The sequence below is a fragment of the Podarcis liolepis genome, assembly GCF_965112155.1.
Source record: "Podarcis liolepis genome assembly, chromosome: 5".
Lineage (NCBI taxonomy): Eukaryota > Metazoa > Chordata > Lepidosauria > Squamata > Lacertidae > Podarcis > Podarcis liolepis.
Genome location: NC_139556.1, coordinates 83,553,623 through 83,569,389, shown reverse-complemented (window position 1 = coordinate 83,569,389; position 15,767 = coordinate 83,553,623). Strand labels below are relative to the sequence as shown.

At 40.9% G+C, this 15,767-nt stretch overlaps 2 protein-coding genes across 4 annotated transcripts in view; one reads left to right on the top strand and one right to left on the bottom strand.

Moving 5' to 3' along the window:
• Positions 1-15,767, top strand: part of IFT80 (intraflagellar transport 80) — a 74,795-nt gene that overhangs the window by 31,676 nt on the left and 27,352 nt on the right. The window lies entirely within an intron of this gene.
• LOC310707414 (putative membrane protein C3orf80 homolog) overlaps positions 6,151-15,767 on the bottom strand; it is a 52,424-nt gene continuing 42,807 nt past the window's right edge. For both annotated transcript variants that reach the window (XM_083504605.1, XM_083504606.1), the window contains one exon: positions 6,151-6,541. Coding sequence is in view for 1 of the 2 variants with exons in the window: in XM_083504606.1 (XP_083360732.1) it covers positions 6,536-6,541 (6 nt within the window). In the remaining variant the exon portion in view is untranslated. The remainder of the gene's footprint in view (positions 6,542-15,767) is intronic.

The following is a 15,767-nucleotide window of genomic DNA, read 5'->3' as shown; positions in this document are numbered from 1 at the left end:
TAAACTTCCACCACATAGGCCCTATGATTGCAAGATAGATCTAGTCCCTGGGGCACAGTTGCCACCAAGCAAGATATATGCCATGTCGGAAGTAGAATCTGCAGCATTGAGGGAGTTCCTGCAAAAGAATTTGCAGAGAGGTTTTATTAGAGAGTCTACGGCCTCTGGGGGTGCTCCTGTCTTTTTTGTCAAAAAGAAAGGTGAGGAAGGGGCACCAAGATTAGTATGTGACTTCAGAATCCTTAACAGTCAAATGAAGCCTCGTGTGTGCCCACTGCCACGTATAGATGACCTCTTAGAGAGAGTAAGGTCAGCCAAAGTCTTTACCAAGCTTGATCTGCGAGGAGCATATAATCTGATAAGGGTCAGAGAAGGGGATGAGTGGAAAACCAGTTTTTGTACTAAGTATGGTGCATTTGAATTCTTGGTAATGCCTTTTGGCTTGCAAAATGGCTCAGGGGTATTTCAAACCTTCATCAATCACGTCTTAGCAGGCATACTGGATCAGTTCTGTGTCTCTTATTTAGATGACCTCTTAATATATAGTGAAAGTATGGAGGAACACGTAAAACATGTCACACAGGTGTTAGAGAGATTGAGGACCAACAGGTTATATGTGAAGTTAGAGAAGTGTAAATTCCACACACAAAAGGTGGAGTTCCTGGGATATTGCATTTCCCACAAAGGGGTGCACATGGACCCCAGTAAGGTTCAGGCAGTGGTGGAATGGGAGGCACCTAAAACTAAGAAAGATCTACAGAGGTTTTTAGGATTTGCTAATTTCTATCGTAAATTCATAGGTAATTACTCCAAAATCACAGCGCCACTAACTGATTGTCTAAGAGGCAAGGGGCCATTCAGATGGACTGAGGAAGCACAGAAGGCCTTTGATAAATTAAAGGTGGTGTTTGCTTCAGAAAAATATCTTATGCACCTAGATCCAAGTAAGCGTATAAAGGTAGAAACTGATGCCTCTGACAGGGCTATTGGGGCCATTCTGCTGCAACAGGACAAGGAAGGGGACTGGAGACCCTGTGCATTCTACTCTAGAAAGTTAAATCAATCAGAACAAAACTACACCATATTTGATAAGGAACTTTTAGCTGTGCACGCTGCCTTTAAAGTGTGGAGACATTTTTTGGAAGGGGCATCACATCAGGTGGTGGTACAAACAGATCATAAGAATTTAGAGTATTGGAGAACTGCTAGACAGCTAAACCAAAGGCAAATTAGGTGGGCAGAGTTTTTTGCTGGGTTTAATTTTAGGATTGAGTACATACCTGGGCATCAAAACATTCGTGCAGACGCGCTATCGCGCAAACCTGAGTATATGGAAGGGGAAGCACTTCCCAAGTTGCAAGAAATGCTAAGATCGGATCAGTGGGGGTGTGCAGCCGTAGTAGTGGACGGCAGGGAATTCCAGCAATTGACAGTAACAGATGAGTTTGCACAAAAGAAAATGGAGGAACTGAGAAAAGGTAAAGGGGAAGAGGAAGGTTTCAAAGAAAAAGATGGATTGTTGTACAGGAGAGGGGTGCTGTATGTACCTGCAGGTGAATTAAGAGGTAAAGTGTTGAGGCAACATCATGATAACCCGACTGCAGGACATTTTGGTAGAGAAAAGACCCTGTATCAGATCACACGGCAGTTCTGGTGGCCAAAGTTGAGGGAGGAAGTAACACAATATGTAAGAGGTTGTGAAGTATGTCAACGAGCCAAGGCACCCAGAGCAGCTCCCGCAGGGTTGTTGCAACCTATGCCCACGCCGGGAAGGCCTTGGGATGTGGTGTCTATGGATTTTATAACGGATCTACCGTCATCGCACAGGCAAACAGTGATCTTTGTAGTGGTTGACATGCTAACCAAGATGGCACATTTCATACCATGTACCAAAATTCCGACCGCACAGGAAACTGCAAAGATGTTTTTAGATAATATTTTTAGGTTGCATGGTATGCCATCACAAATCATTTCAGATAGAGGGGCCCAATTTACATCACAATTTTGGAAGAGGTTAATGCAGTTACTAGATGTGGAGCTAAGCCTCACGTCAGCGAGACACCCGCAAACCAATGGGGAAGCTGAAAGAACGAATGCAACACTACAACAATATCTGAGGTGTTATGCTGGTTATCAGCAGAGCGGGTGGTTAGAGAAGTTGAGTCTAGCAGAGTTTGCGTATAATAATGCAATGCATGTGTCTACGGGCAGAGCCCCATTTGTGGCAAACTATGGCTTGCACCCAAGGGCATTCCCAGGTCAAGAGGAGCAGTTAGCAGTACCAGCAGCAGAACAAATGATAGAGGAGTTGAGGTGCATGCATGAGATATTGAAAGAGGATTTGGAAGAAGCTAAAGAGGCTTACAAAAAAGCTGCAGATAGGCACCGGCGAGTTGGGGAAGAAATCCAAGTAGGGAGCTGGGTATGGCTGTCTACCAAGGGACTACCAATACGAGGGAAGTGTAAAAAGCTAGAACCAAGGAGATTGGGACCTTTTCAAGTAAAGGCTCAAATTAACCCAGTCGCTTTCAAGCTTCATTTGCCTGAAAATATGAGAATACACCCTGTATTTCATAGATCTTTATTGTCAGTGTTTGTACCAGCACATAAGTATCAAATCTCAAGGGAACCACCTCCTTTCCCCACCATGATGGGGGAAGAAGAGACCGAAGTGGAAGAGATATTAGACTCGAGAATAAGTAGGAGGAAATTACAGTATTTGGTTGCATGGAAAGGGTTAGATGAGTCTGAGAACTCATGGGAACCAGCAGAAAAAATTAACGTTCCGGAATTGCAGCGAGAATTTCATAGAAAATATCCCCACAAGCCAAAACCCCAGAACTGGCATCTTCAAGAAATTTTTGAAGAGACAGATAGCGAGGAAGAGGAGTTCATAGGGTTCGGTCCTCCAGAAACAGAGGAGAGCGAGGAGGAGGAAGGGGGGCTTAGGGGAGGGGGTGATGTCAGGGAAGAATTAGAGGTTTTCAGTTTATCAGAGGGAGAAAGCATTCCCCAAGGGGGGGAGGAGAGCAGTGAATCTAATAGAAGGGAGCAAGAGGAACAACAGGGAGGGACCGGTTGTTCACAGGAAAGGCAAGGGTTAAGTTCTAGCTCAGATTCGGAGGAGGGGAGATACAGGCCAGCTCTAGCCAGGAGGTTAGAAAAAAGAGCGGGAAAGCGAAGGGAAAGGCGCCGTCGCCATTTTGAGAGTGGCTGGTCATGGAGAAGCAGAGCTCAGAAGGTATCTGAAAGAAGTGACTCTGAGGAATAATAGTTAAGAACTGTTTATAAGAATGTTTTGTTAATACGCAATAAAAAGTTTTATAAAAGAACAAGAAGCGTTTGTGTGGTGATCTGAAGAGGACAACGACCAGTCCTGACATGTGCCTATTCAAGATTCCTGCTGATAAGCGGGAATATGCTGGTAGTGATCGCCCATGTTGCAAGGTGGGAGCAGGCTTCCGTTCTTCATGGGGTTGTCATATCCCAGAGGCTAATATAGCATTGAAAGGAATTTGAATTCCTTGTGGGCAGGGATCACTTCATAGCACTACATAAACTGCTACCAGCTTCTTTTCAGCCTCTGGTAATCTGATTACTCCACTAGGATTGCCACCCTCCCTGTGGGCCGTGAATGACATGGGTCTGAGGTGTAATTGCACACACGTGCTCCTTGACTCTGCACAAAAGTGCTGAATTAGGCTTCGGATTTCTATTCATGTATGCATGTTTCACTCACGTTTCTAGAACTGTTTTGAACAATGTTACTCTCTTTCCTCTTGCTACTCATGCCCAAGAGCTCAAAATGTGTCCAAGTTGACATTTAAATCAAAAGGAAAAAATGTGCTGCAAATGATCATTCACATCGCTTCACATATATAGCAAATTAGAAACAGATATTAAATGTATTTAATAAGGAAGTTCATTTTCCTCTGAATCTGAAAATCTATTATAAATCATAGCTTCAATGTCTATTCATCACTAATTTATTTTTACTTCTAAAATACTTCTTAGTCAAACTAAGAAGGTGGGATATTTAGTTTTACATTTTTAAACTTTCATCTCATTTAATAGTTGTTTTTGCTTTATTTCTGGCTAGAAAAAAAGGATAAATGACTATTTCTGATTTAGGTTGACTAAGGTTCTCTGGCAAAATTGTGTTGTTTGGAGCTTTTCAATCATAATCTTTTCAGACCAGAAAGTATGCTGTTCATAAAATAAGCTGTGATTTTGTGCCAGAATAGTTGATTTTCCAAAGACAGTGTTTGCAGCTGAAGCATTAAAGTAGGCAAATTGCTAATCAATCATGAAGACTAGTTCTTGTAATAGTGATTCACATCTGCCATAGTATATTCTACTTGATCATAGTTAAATATAATTATAAAGAGTGAAATAGAGTTTCCTCCAGGTACTGACATGAGAGTGAGCTAAGTTTGTAACAGTAGAGTTACCATCCCTTTCAACACCTTACCACTCCATGAAAGGATCTTATTCTAGTGTAACTTTAGTATTCAATAGTCTGGTATTAAAGTGTTTTATACTGAAATATTAAAAATGCTACATAAATTTTTATGTTGGCTTTAAAAAAGAAAACTTTCTAATACATAACATTTTTGATAGGATTCACATCTCCCGGTTTCATACATTTCTCTCTTGTCCTCTCTCACTCCATTCCACATTCACTTGTCCTTTAATACTTCCTTCCTCTCCTGCTTCCTCTCAGTCTTTGTCTCCTACTTCTCTGTTCTGCATACACTATTCATGGCGAGGATTCACAGCCACAAAAGAAAGACAATATAGGTGCTTTACATCTCAATTATGAACATTATTAGCAGACAATAAATCACGTTGCACTAGTATTTTACAGTCCAGAAGTTGACTTTCATTTCACAACAGCTTGTGACTTCTAGTCCTTCCTCAAACAACTGTTATCATATTGGCACCTGTTGTACAGCTGTAATATTTTGAGTGGTGCATTAATTTTCCTTGACAAAGCAGTGTGCCCCCACCTATTACCTAGCCTGACTCAGATTATGAATATTGGAATCCATGATTCATCAATCACTTAGAAATAATAATGACAATTGTAGAATAAGATGAAGAGCTTAGGGTAGGAGACTCTCAGTGTCTCTTTTCCTAACCTACTTCATAAGATTTGTGTGAGATAAGAGGGGGAATCCATATATACCACATTGAGCTCCTTGAAGGAAGGGTGGGAGGTATATTTGTAACACATACATTGTTGATAATGCAATAGATAATTGAAGAATATGTTTGAAAGTAACACTAGCCCAGTTAGAACATAATGCTAAACCATGGTTCACACAACATCAGTGACAAGGAATGAACATGAGCAAAGCTTTAAAATCAATCATTCCCAGAGATGTGAAGGCCTGGAAAGAAACTGGAATAATCAACCCACCCAATTGAAAGAATGGGAAAATGGGGGGAGTTTGGGGAGTTTCCTGTTTTTTCCTGGGCTTTCACATCTCTAATCCTCTCCTCCCATGCAGCTGTGAGAAGGACTTTGCCAGTGTTTAGTTTCATGTTCCCCTAATCTTGACTTGTTGCATAGGAACCAGGGATCATGGTTTATTTCAAACTAGTCAGTTTCAAAATAAGCAAACTTCAAACCATGAGTTATGAAGCTGGCTTGTTTAACTAACCAGAGTTTCTGATAAACCACAATCTTTGGTTTATATGCAACAACAAGTCAAGATTAGGGGAAAGTGAAGCTAAATGCTGGCAAAATCCTTCTCCAGTCTGTGCAGGAGGTGGAGAAGGTAGGGGGAGTGTGTGAGCCCAAGGCTTTGTTTGGGCTCATTCCAGCTCATGCAGGTAGTGCTAAATAGTGGTTTAGTGGTATTTGAGAACATGGCAAATGAGTCTGAAACTTTCCCCCAAAATTTGTCACAACAAAGCCATAATCTGAATAACTTCTCTGTATGCATTGTTCGCATTCGTAGGCTTACTAATTTCAGACTGCAATCTTATTCATATTTACTTGGGAGTGAGCCATATTGAAAACAGCAGCATTTACTTCTAGTAGAGCTTAATAGGATTTCAAATTACTAAATTTTTAAATTGTAAATTATTTGCAACTCAAGTTGTGGCCTGCTGAATTCAGTTACACTTCTTAGAATTCACTCCACGCATCAGCATTCGTGGCCACATGCTTGAGGTGGTGGACTATTCTGTCTACCTGGGCTCCACCATAACCAGCATACTTTCCATTGACACTGAGCTGGAAAAGTGTAGGTAAGGCAGCTATAGCAATAGCTCTCTCCAAAAGGGTATGGGATAATGTTATACCTGCCAGGAATGACATCTAAATCCATATGTGCTGTGTCCGGAAGATTTTGGGCATCACGTGGCAGGGCAGAGTTTCAAAAAAAAGATGTACTCTATCATACCCACATTCCCAGTATGTTGGAACTTTTGTCTCAGCGACATCTACGTTGGCTTAGTCATGTCCACAGAATGGAAGATGGCAGGATCCCCAAGGATGTGCTCTACAGGGAGCTGGCTTCAGGCATCAGACCTGTTGGCAAACCAACTCTGCATTACAAAGATGTCTGCAAACGTGGCATGAAGACTGGCAACATGAACCCTGCTGTGCGGGAGCCCCTTGCAGACGACCTCAGTGCTTGGAGACAGTCAGGTTGTGTATTCACAACAGTGACCAGAGGAGGAATGACCACTGGGAGGGAGCGCAGAGAGAAGAAACACCATGGTGCATCTGTAACAGCGAAACCAGATGCCTTCTTCTGCCCCAGCTGCAACAATCCCATATTGGTCTCTACAGCCACAACAGGCGCTGTAACTCCAACAGTTTGACCTCAGTGGCACACTCTTTTGTAGTCTTTTGAGACTGATGAATAACAACAACTGGATTAGCTTGGAAGGGGCAGAGGCTGGTCGTTACAGCTGTGCTACCAGTTGGAGCATGGGCATGTGGTAGAGGGTGCTTGGAGGAGGGTATTTGGAAATAGCAGCACTGGTGGACCCTGATGGAGTTTATGGGTGCTGGCAAATGTTTCATAATGTCGGGTGTTGATTCTGGATTGAAAGGAAGCTGAATCTGGTCCACTTGAAGGATTTCAAAATCCACTGTTGGTCATTGCCTTCATACAGATCCACCAAAATAGTTCAAAACAATAAGCAAGCTTTCAGGTTCCCAGAGCTGTTCATTAATCAATTAGGCTGGATATTCAGCTTTCCTCCACTCCGCTCCCATTTTGCTACCTTAATGGTGAAACCCCAAGTTCTGCATTTAGTCATAGCCTTAAGATAGACTCTGAGGAGGAGACTTTAGACTAAGTAAAAGCATCACTTGTTGCAAACCCTGATGTTAGTTACTCCCAAACATTTTTCAACCACTGTGTCATACATTCAAGCTATTAATGGAAAAAATCCCCTACTCCACTCTTTCAACAATTATAGGCAAAGTGAGAATTCAAATCCATGGTATTGTTTATGAGTCTGGCATCGGTATGAATTATTTTTGATTTATAAACACAAAATATATAGGTGGTGCATTTGTTTCGAAGCATAAGAAGAATGAGAGAAGAAACACAAATTTTACAGAGACTTTTCTTAATCATTTGTAAGTTCATCTATTACAGAACACACAACATAAAATATTGAAGTTAAGTCTGTTTACAGAAAAATACTTTAAAATGGGACTTTCTTCCTACAGAGGAATGGGGAGGGGATTAACAGTAGCTAAAGCCAGATACTATCTATTCCTTTACAGCTGGCAGGAATAATTTATGAGGCTTGCCTCCTTCGTTTTTGCTGCTTCATGCAATTTTTTTCCTTGACTTAAATATAAATAGCTCCTAAAGAATTAGCCATGCTGGTGCTGAGAGAGAAGAGAGAATGAGTCACATAACCAGTGTGATAGTGTTTGAAGAGAACCAGACCTGGCTTTCTGGTCAACACAGACATTTTTATTGTGTCTGATGTAATGGAGCTGAATCAGCGAATTGCTCCCTCGAGAGCCATCAGGAGATATACATATCATTAACCCTTCTACAGCATATGCAACTAGTTACAAAGCATAATTTAATTAAATACGCTAACAAATACTCTTTTGCTTCCATCTCTTTTTTGCTTTTCATCTGTTCCTTTATATGTGTATGTGTGTGTGTGCGTGTGCCACTTTTACAGTAGTACTGCTTAGAAACAGACTTCAGTTAAAATGTCATACAATTTCATGAAAAGCAACAACACCCAGTATTAGAATTAACTTTGGTAGGTGCTCTTAACATTTGTGCCAGGCATAGATTATGTTCAAAGCCGAACACACTTCTACATATAATACAAAAAACAGTTGCATTTTCTTTGTCCCTGATTTTTAAAATGCTAAGTGTCTGAAGAAAAGACCAGTGCCTGACGCCTGTGACTATTCATACATACCTTGTGGGTGACTTCCTGTGGGTTTGTATGCCTGCTTTGACACTGTTGGTCATGTTGCATTACTCTTACACAGAAATAGAAATCAGGAAGGACTGAGGCCTTCTAATATTCCCCCACCCCCGCAGTTACAGAAAATGAATCACAAGAGAGGACCCCTTTCTCAGTGCCCCAGAGAATGAAAGAAACATTTATATAAAGCATAAAGAACATTATAAGCCACAGTCAGTACGAGTGCACACACACATATACATGATTTTTGTTGTTAGAATCATTTAGTCAATCTGGTCCTTTATATAAAGGAATGTTACTTTTCTGCTTTCTTTAACAGAGGTTAATTGAGCCCCATTAGACAATTGTTAGTGCCATTTTTATTATAGTTCTGAATTCTTTTGCAGATTTTAAGGGATTTTTTTTTAACCTGTGCACTACTGTACAAAAATAAAACTCTACTACAGTTGTTTAGTTTAGTCTAAGTCTTTGGAACACCACCTGTATTTTTTAGACTTGCGGGCAACACATTTTCCTCCTGAATATCTTGTTATATTGTGAATGCCTCTGCATATTAACTCTTAATTATATTATTGATCTCTGTGCAATAGGACATCTCCCATATGTCTCATCATTCTAATGCATGAGCATAGCTTTTTAAAATGAGTAGTCATTATAGTAGCTGTGCCCTTTCTTGAAGATGTGGTTGAGGTGGAACGGTGGTCAGAAAATATTTTTACCTTCAGAGGGATTTTTGGTAGTAGAGGCTGTACCACCATTTCCTTGACTGTGAAGGTAATGAAACTTTGGTACAATAATGGGATGGAATTTAAATCTGTATCTTGTCCTGGCCTCAGGGATCTAGAGGAAGAGTTTACACTCTGTGTTGTTTCCTGGTCACATTTCAGAATAGATTGATGGGAATGGGTTTTTATAAAACTTGACAACATTATATAAATCTGAAACAAGAATTGTGTAAAAAGCATTATTTTCAAGTTTCTATAATCTCCTTACTGTTTTCTTTGCCCTCCTGTAAATGAAGGCAGGTAGTAATGATATTAAAGAGAACCAGTAGACAAAGACTACAATGGCATTTTGTTTCTTCACTTCATAATGTGTCGAGATATTTTCTAGATGATTTAAACTGCATGGTGAAGGGTTGTTAAACTCTGTAGAGTGCATGAAAGCCATTTTATTTTCAGTCACATTTGGTTACTTACTTTTACTGCCACTTCTCTCATCATAACAAAGCAGTTAAAAGGACTACTTCTTAAGATTGTTGTACTGTGGCATTGGACTAGAATATAAAATACGTATGTGTCAGAGTTGCTTCCAGATCCTAGCTCACAGAGGATCACGCTAGCCAGCGATCATTAAATAAAAGTCTTTATTGAGTTACAGTTTCCATTCTCAAGCTGCTGCGTGCAACTCTACGTCTTATGCTTAGATCGGCGAAGCTCCGTCTGAATCTCCGCCCCTTGTACACCAACTTAATATCCTAGCCCTGCTCCACCTTTTCCGCCTGACTGTTCTTCTCTGGGTCCCTCTGCCCCCCGGGGTCTCTTCCTTCCGGGATTCTTCTGACGCTGACCCCCCGGACCCTCCTGTCTCCTTGCGCCGGGCTTTAGGACCTGGCTCCCTTTCCGGGCTGCCTACTGCGCCACCTTCCTGTGCATTTGAACTTGGCGCGCGCGCCCAACCTTCCACCTTCCGTCTAACCGTCTCTTCGCTCCCCGATGGAGGTGTGGCCACTCCTGACTCGTGCCCTCCCTCCTGTTGTGAGCTGCCAGCGCTTGATCCCTGGCGCCCTTCCTCTTCCCTGCTCTCTGGTGGTGACGCTGGTCCCGATTTCCAACTGCTCCCCTCTGAGTCCCCTCTGGCTCTATCTTCCTGGGGTGTCCCCCTAGTCTCCCCCCTTGCCCTGGCCACTGGTGCTCCTTTCTGTGAATCTTCTGATTCACTGGAAAGACTCGGAGATCTCGGGTCGTCGTCATCACTCATCTTTTCTTCTGCCTCCTCCCCCTCGCTCTCTGTTTCCTCCCTTGCCCTCGCCTCTGCTCCTGAACCCCTGACAGTATGATACGTATTTGTTCTTCATACCTGCATGATACTTTGTTCTCAGAAAAAAAAGCAGTCTTAAGATTTCCTTTATAATATAGAATCATAGAGTTGGGAGGAACCCTGAGGATCATCTAGTCCAACCCCCTGCAGTGCAGGAATCTGCAGCTGTCCCATACAGGGATCGAACCTGCAACCTTGGTGCTACTAGCACCATGCTCTAACCAATTGAGGTATCCAGGAGGGAAGTCTATACTACTCTTTGCAATACCTTCCTCCCAAAGGCTGCATCTGCAAATATGTATTTGTATTCTGTATTTGTAATATGTGTTTGTCAGCAAATATTTGTAGATATATTTTTAAAGTTTTCTATTGAGATTAAACTCCATGATCAGTATCAATTCGAAATGAAAAAAGCACCATGAATTATTTTATCTCATAATTAAAACTGTTGTTTTTGATTCTGTAAAAAAAAAAATGTAATTGATAGGCTACTCTTTCAAAAGTAGCTACTATGCATGGAATAAATGCATTACTGCATTGAAGATTATATTTCCATTCCATAACTGTAGACCTAGCAAATTTGTTTCCTTTAATGCTGTTCAGGGATTGCATCCCAGTTTTCCCTAGTATGACCTATATATTTGAATGTATTTAATTTTACCAAATTCAGTTCTTTAAATAAATTACACTGGAATGTCATGGTTTCCCTTGTGGCCTCCCATTGATTTCCTTGGAATATACTGGCAATGATTGAGTAGAATTCTACTGAAATTTGACAGTGCACTGTAACCAGAATTTAAAAATAGGTTTTTGGCAGCAATTCTTTTCCAGAACAGCACATTTTGATATGATACAATTCACTAGATGAGATAATGATCCAAATATTTGAAAGTAGGTTATTCATTTAATCCATATCTTAAATTAGTAAAGAGCCAAATCATTGACTAAATTCCAAGATTAAGAATGAGAGGAGGACTGAAATTATTTTAAAAAGTAGCAGTGGTTTCAGTTCTTAATCACCGTTGTAGTACAGTGGTACCTCGGGTTACAGACGCTTCAGGTTACAGACTATGCTAACCCAGAAATAGTACCTCAGGTTAAGAACTTTGCTTCAGGATGAGAACAGAAATCGCACGGTGGCGGCACGGTGGCAGCGGGAGGCCCCATTAGCTAATGTGGTACCTCAGGTTAAGAACAGTTTCAGGTTAAGAACGGACCTCCAGAATGAATTAAGTTCTTAACCCGAGGTACCACTGTACATTAGTTCCCTATTAGTCTATTAGCTTTGTATACAACAGTGACTATAAACCTTGGTTTCATGGGTAATACAAAACCTTTGTATTACAGCTGTTTCTGCCCAGAAGCAAATACTAAAGTTGATTTAATGTTAATTTTGTGCAGATGCACATGCAAGTAATGCTTATGGCACTGTGCTGCTGGTTTGTTAATTATATACACGAGCAAGCAACTTTGGAGGGTTTACACATCAAACAAATAGGGCTGGCCCAACTGAAGAAGCAAACTGGACCACCACTTTGGGATGCCAGTCTGAGGTATTCAAATGGCTTGGAGAGAGCAAAAGCTGCTGCATATGCAGCAAATAGGTGGCTTAGCAATTCATTGACTGGGTTGTTTCCTACATTCCAGGTATTTCTGCACCTTCCCCATCTATTTGGCTAAAGATGAGTGACTGTCAGGGTTTCAAAGAGCTTTCAATTCCCAATTATCAGCATATCATTGGTGCTTTAAAGAGTCCTGCATGGCACTTTGAAATTACAACAGTCAGCTGATTGTCAGGGCTTCAAAGCACTGCATCACATTTGTGATGTCAGGTGTCTTTGTGGTGTCAGGTGATTGACAGATAGGCAGCCATGCTCACCTGTCAAATTTGGCTGGCAAGAGTTAGGGTAGATAAGGATCTGGCCCACCAGCCTGATCCAGTTCTTCACCCCTGATGTAAAAGTACAACCTTGTACAACCAAATGTGAGTGGTCAAACCAGACAATCTAACAGAGAAGGATGGGCCAAGCGAAGGGAAGCTGTGGCTGGGCTAACGAAGGAAAGCAGCTCAAAACATGGGGGATTGAAAAGGGGATAGCAGCAAAGAAAGGCAGCAGTGGATAAAGAAAGAAGTTCAAGTTATAGCCATTTGGCGGAAACAAATAATCTAAGCAAAAACCGCTGGAGGAAAAAGCAATACCAGTATGGAGCAAAGCCAGCTAGGAACACAAAGGATACTGGGTCTGGTACTTGCCTGTCCACTTGACTACAGGTTACATTTCTAGCCATGTATACATACATGTTCCCATCATCCCACCATCGTTGGTGATGCAATTTCCACTGTATTTGTTTGTGGGAATAAAATATATTCTGCATTTTATGTGTTTATGGAATACCTTTTTATGGATTCTTTTTTGCAGCCATAAGGTGGAACACACAGAAAAAAAATGTGCAAAGCTTCTCAAATGTCACTGAAGTTTGGCTGTAATAATATTCTACAAGTTACCCATTTTAAAATGTATTTATTTCCCCCCATATCTTTTAAATAACCTATTAGAGAGCATTGTTTCCCATCAGTTACAGAGGCGCTGACAGCATCTTCTAATTACAAGAAATATGTATGCTGCTGCTTTTGGTTCTCACAAAACTTTTTAATCTCTAGAGAGAAACCCAAAGACCCAAACACAGATTTTTGTAGAAGTGTGTTTATACTTAATTTTAACACAGTCGTAATTTTATCGTTGGTGTTTTTATATGCTCCTGAGAAATCAAGTGTACACTTTAATGTTTTGCACATATCCCAAAACCAAACTTAGGTTGGTGAATTCATATATACTGATTTAGAACTCTTGTAATAAGATCTGATTTTTGGCTTCCTTTCCCTTGAAAATGAAGTGGGCCTTTTTAAACAGTCTAGCCTTTTGAAACAATCTTTCTTCAAGAGAAGTAAGAGTAACCTTGTGCCAGGCTTAATATCATGTTAAACTTTTCCATTTGACACATGTATCCAGATCTCTCAATATGTGCTATTTTTACTTTTAAAACTTTTACTCTGTATTGTTCTTCTGCTTAGGTTTGACTGTTCTGAGTTTCAGAAACTTGAATTTATTTTTCTTTTGTAGTGAAAACCAAATTTCTAAATAGGAAAGGTTGCCTTGGTGTCTTCAAAATCTTCAGTTTGAGCAGTGCTGTCTTATAGTCTTCAAAACACAGGTCTTGGAACTTGCTGTTTTATTATGCTACAATAAGTCCTAAAAGCTTATTTATGTTAATAATATGCATTGTACGGTATACAATGAATGCAAATGTGACATTCCCAATTTCTAAACTATGGTTAAACATTCAGGAGAATGCTTATTTTCATGACTTGACAACTAGTTAACCTGGTTCAGATGTAAAACGGAACTCTGGCTTAATATAAGCAACAACAACAAAGCTCCAAAGTAGTACATCAGGGGAGGGAGGGACTAGGGAGGAGAACCCAACCCAACACTAATTCCTGAGATGGTCCATACTGGACCATTAATTACAATTAGTGCTATCCAGGGTTCCCATTTCACCCATACTAAAACCATAAATTGAAGTCATTTTTAGGCATGGATATACAGGAGCCATTGATAGTTATAGCCACAGTTAACATTACTGGAAATACAATTGTTTCCACAGGTAGACCTGCCAAGGTTCTGTGGCCTCACAGTTGCTTAATTATTAGATCAGGAACCCATACGTGACTCCCCTCCCTCAGGTGTGTCACCTTCTGCATCATATGCAGACTGAGAAAATCACAAATACATGAAGGCATACTTGGAGAATATTCAGGTCACCTTGTACTACTAAGGTATCTGCATTGCTCTGTCATCTTTTAGGTGAAATAGATTTTGTGAAGCTGTAACTTATTTCAAGTATTATTACTTTTTGCACTATGGCCTGGAAGTACATCTGCTTAGTATTTATATCAGATTCTTTGGTAGGACAATTTAATGAGCATTTGGCCCTCAGTATTATTTTCATGCATTGTATTGCATACCTTAGATCATTTTCATTAGAAAAGAATGTTAAGAGCTTCCTGCTTTCCCCTGATTGTTCAGGCCCATATTACAAAAACTGGTTATTAAGCCTGAAATAGACACAAAATGAGATGCAAGAAAATATGCCACCATCATAATATCGTTGAAGATTTTTCCATCATTTACCATACTAATCCATTGCTCTGGAAAGCAGCCACAAAGTCATTCTCATCTGAAGAAACCACTATGAGGAAAGCATATCCTCAAAAACAGTGTCATTTTTCTGATTTAATTTCTACTGTATAACAATTTACAAGTGCTTTTGTAGCAATTTACAAGAGCCAATATGGTGTAGTGGTTAAGAGCGGTAGACTTGTAATCTGATGAACTGTGTTCGCGTCCCCGCTCCTCCACATGCAGCTGCTGGGTGACCTTGGGGTAGTCACACTTCTCTGAAGTCTCTCAGCCTCACTCACCTCACAGAGCGTTTGTTGTGGGGGAGGAAGGGAAAGGAGAATGTTAGCCGCTTTGAGACTCCCTAGAGTAGTGATAAAGCAGGATATAAAATCCAAACTTTTATTCTCTTCTCTGCTTTTGACAGACCACAGCTTATTTAAATAATGTATATTGCAGTGTTAACTTTTGGTGGATGAATAGGTTTCAAGTCATGAGAAGTGCTCTTTCTGCATTAGTCAGACTTTTGTTGGAGCTCTTCGTCATAGCTCTGGGTGCTGTGCTTTCAAAAGGATGTAGACAAACTGGAATGGGTTCAGATGAGGTCAATGAAGATGGTCAAGAGTATAGAAGACAAGTCCTATGACAAAAGGTTGAAGTACATTTAGCCTGGAGAAAAGAAGCCGTGGCAGGGTCGGGATGGCCATTATAGCATTATTCAAATACTTGAAGGGATATTACAGTAGAAGAAGCAAATACTTTATATCTGCTGCCTTGGAAGGCAGGACTACATCTAATGGTCTTTAGGTACAGGATAGTAGATTTGGATTGAACATTAGGAAAAACTTAACATTAAAAGAAAGTTTAACAATGGAACCAGTTAACCACAAACCAGTGAGGATGCTACCGTTGGACATTAGGGTAGTGTCAGGGAACTGCCATCGGAGCATCAGGTGGTGGAGGGGCTCAGGGAGGAAGAAAGAGACTCAACAGCTGAAGCAGGGACCAGCAGGGGGAGGAGTGGATCTCTGAGGGAATGCGAGCAGGAGGGAGGGCTCAGGGACGCTTCCAGCGAGAACAGTGGGGAGGTATCTGAGTCTCCCATAGGGAGACCCA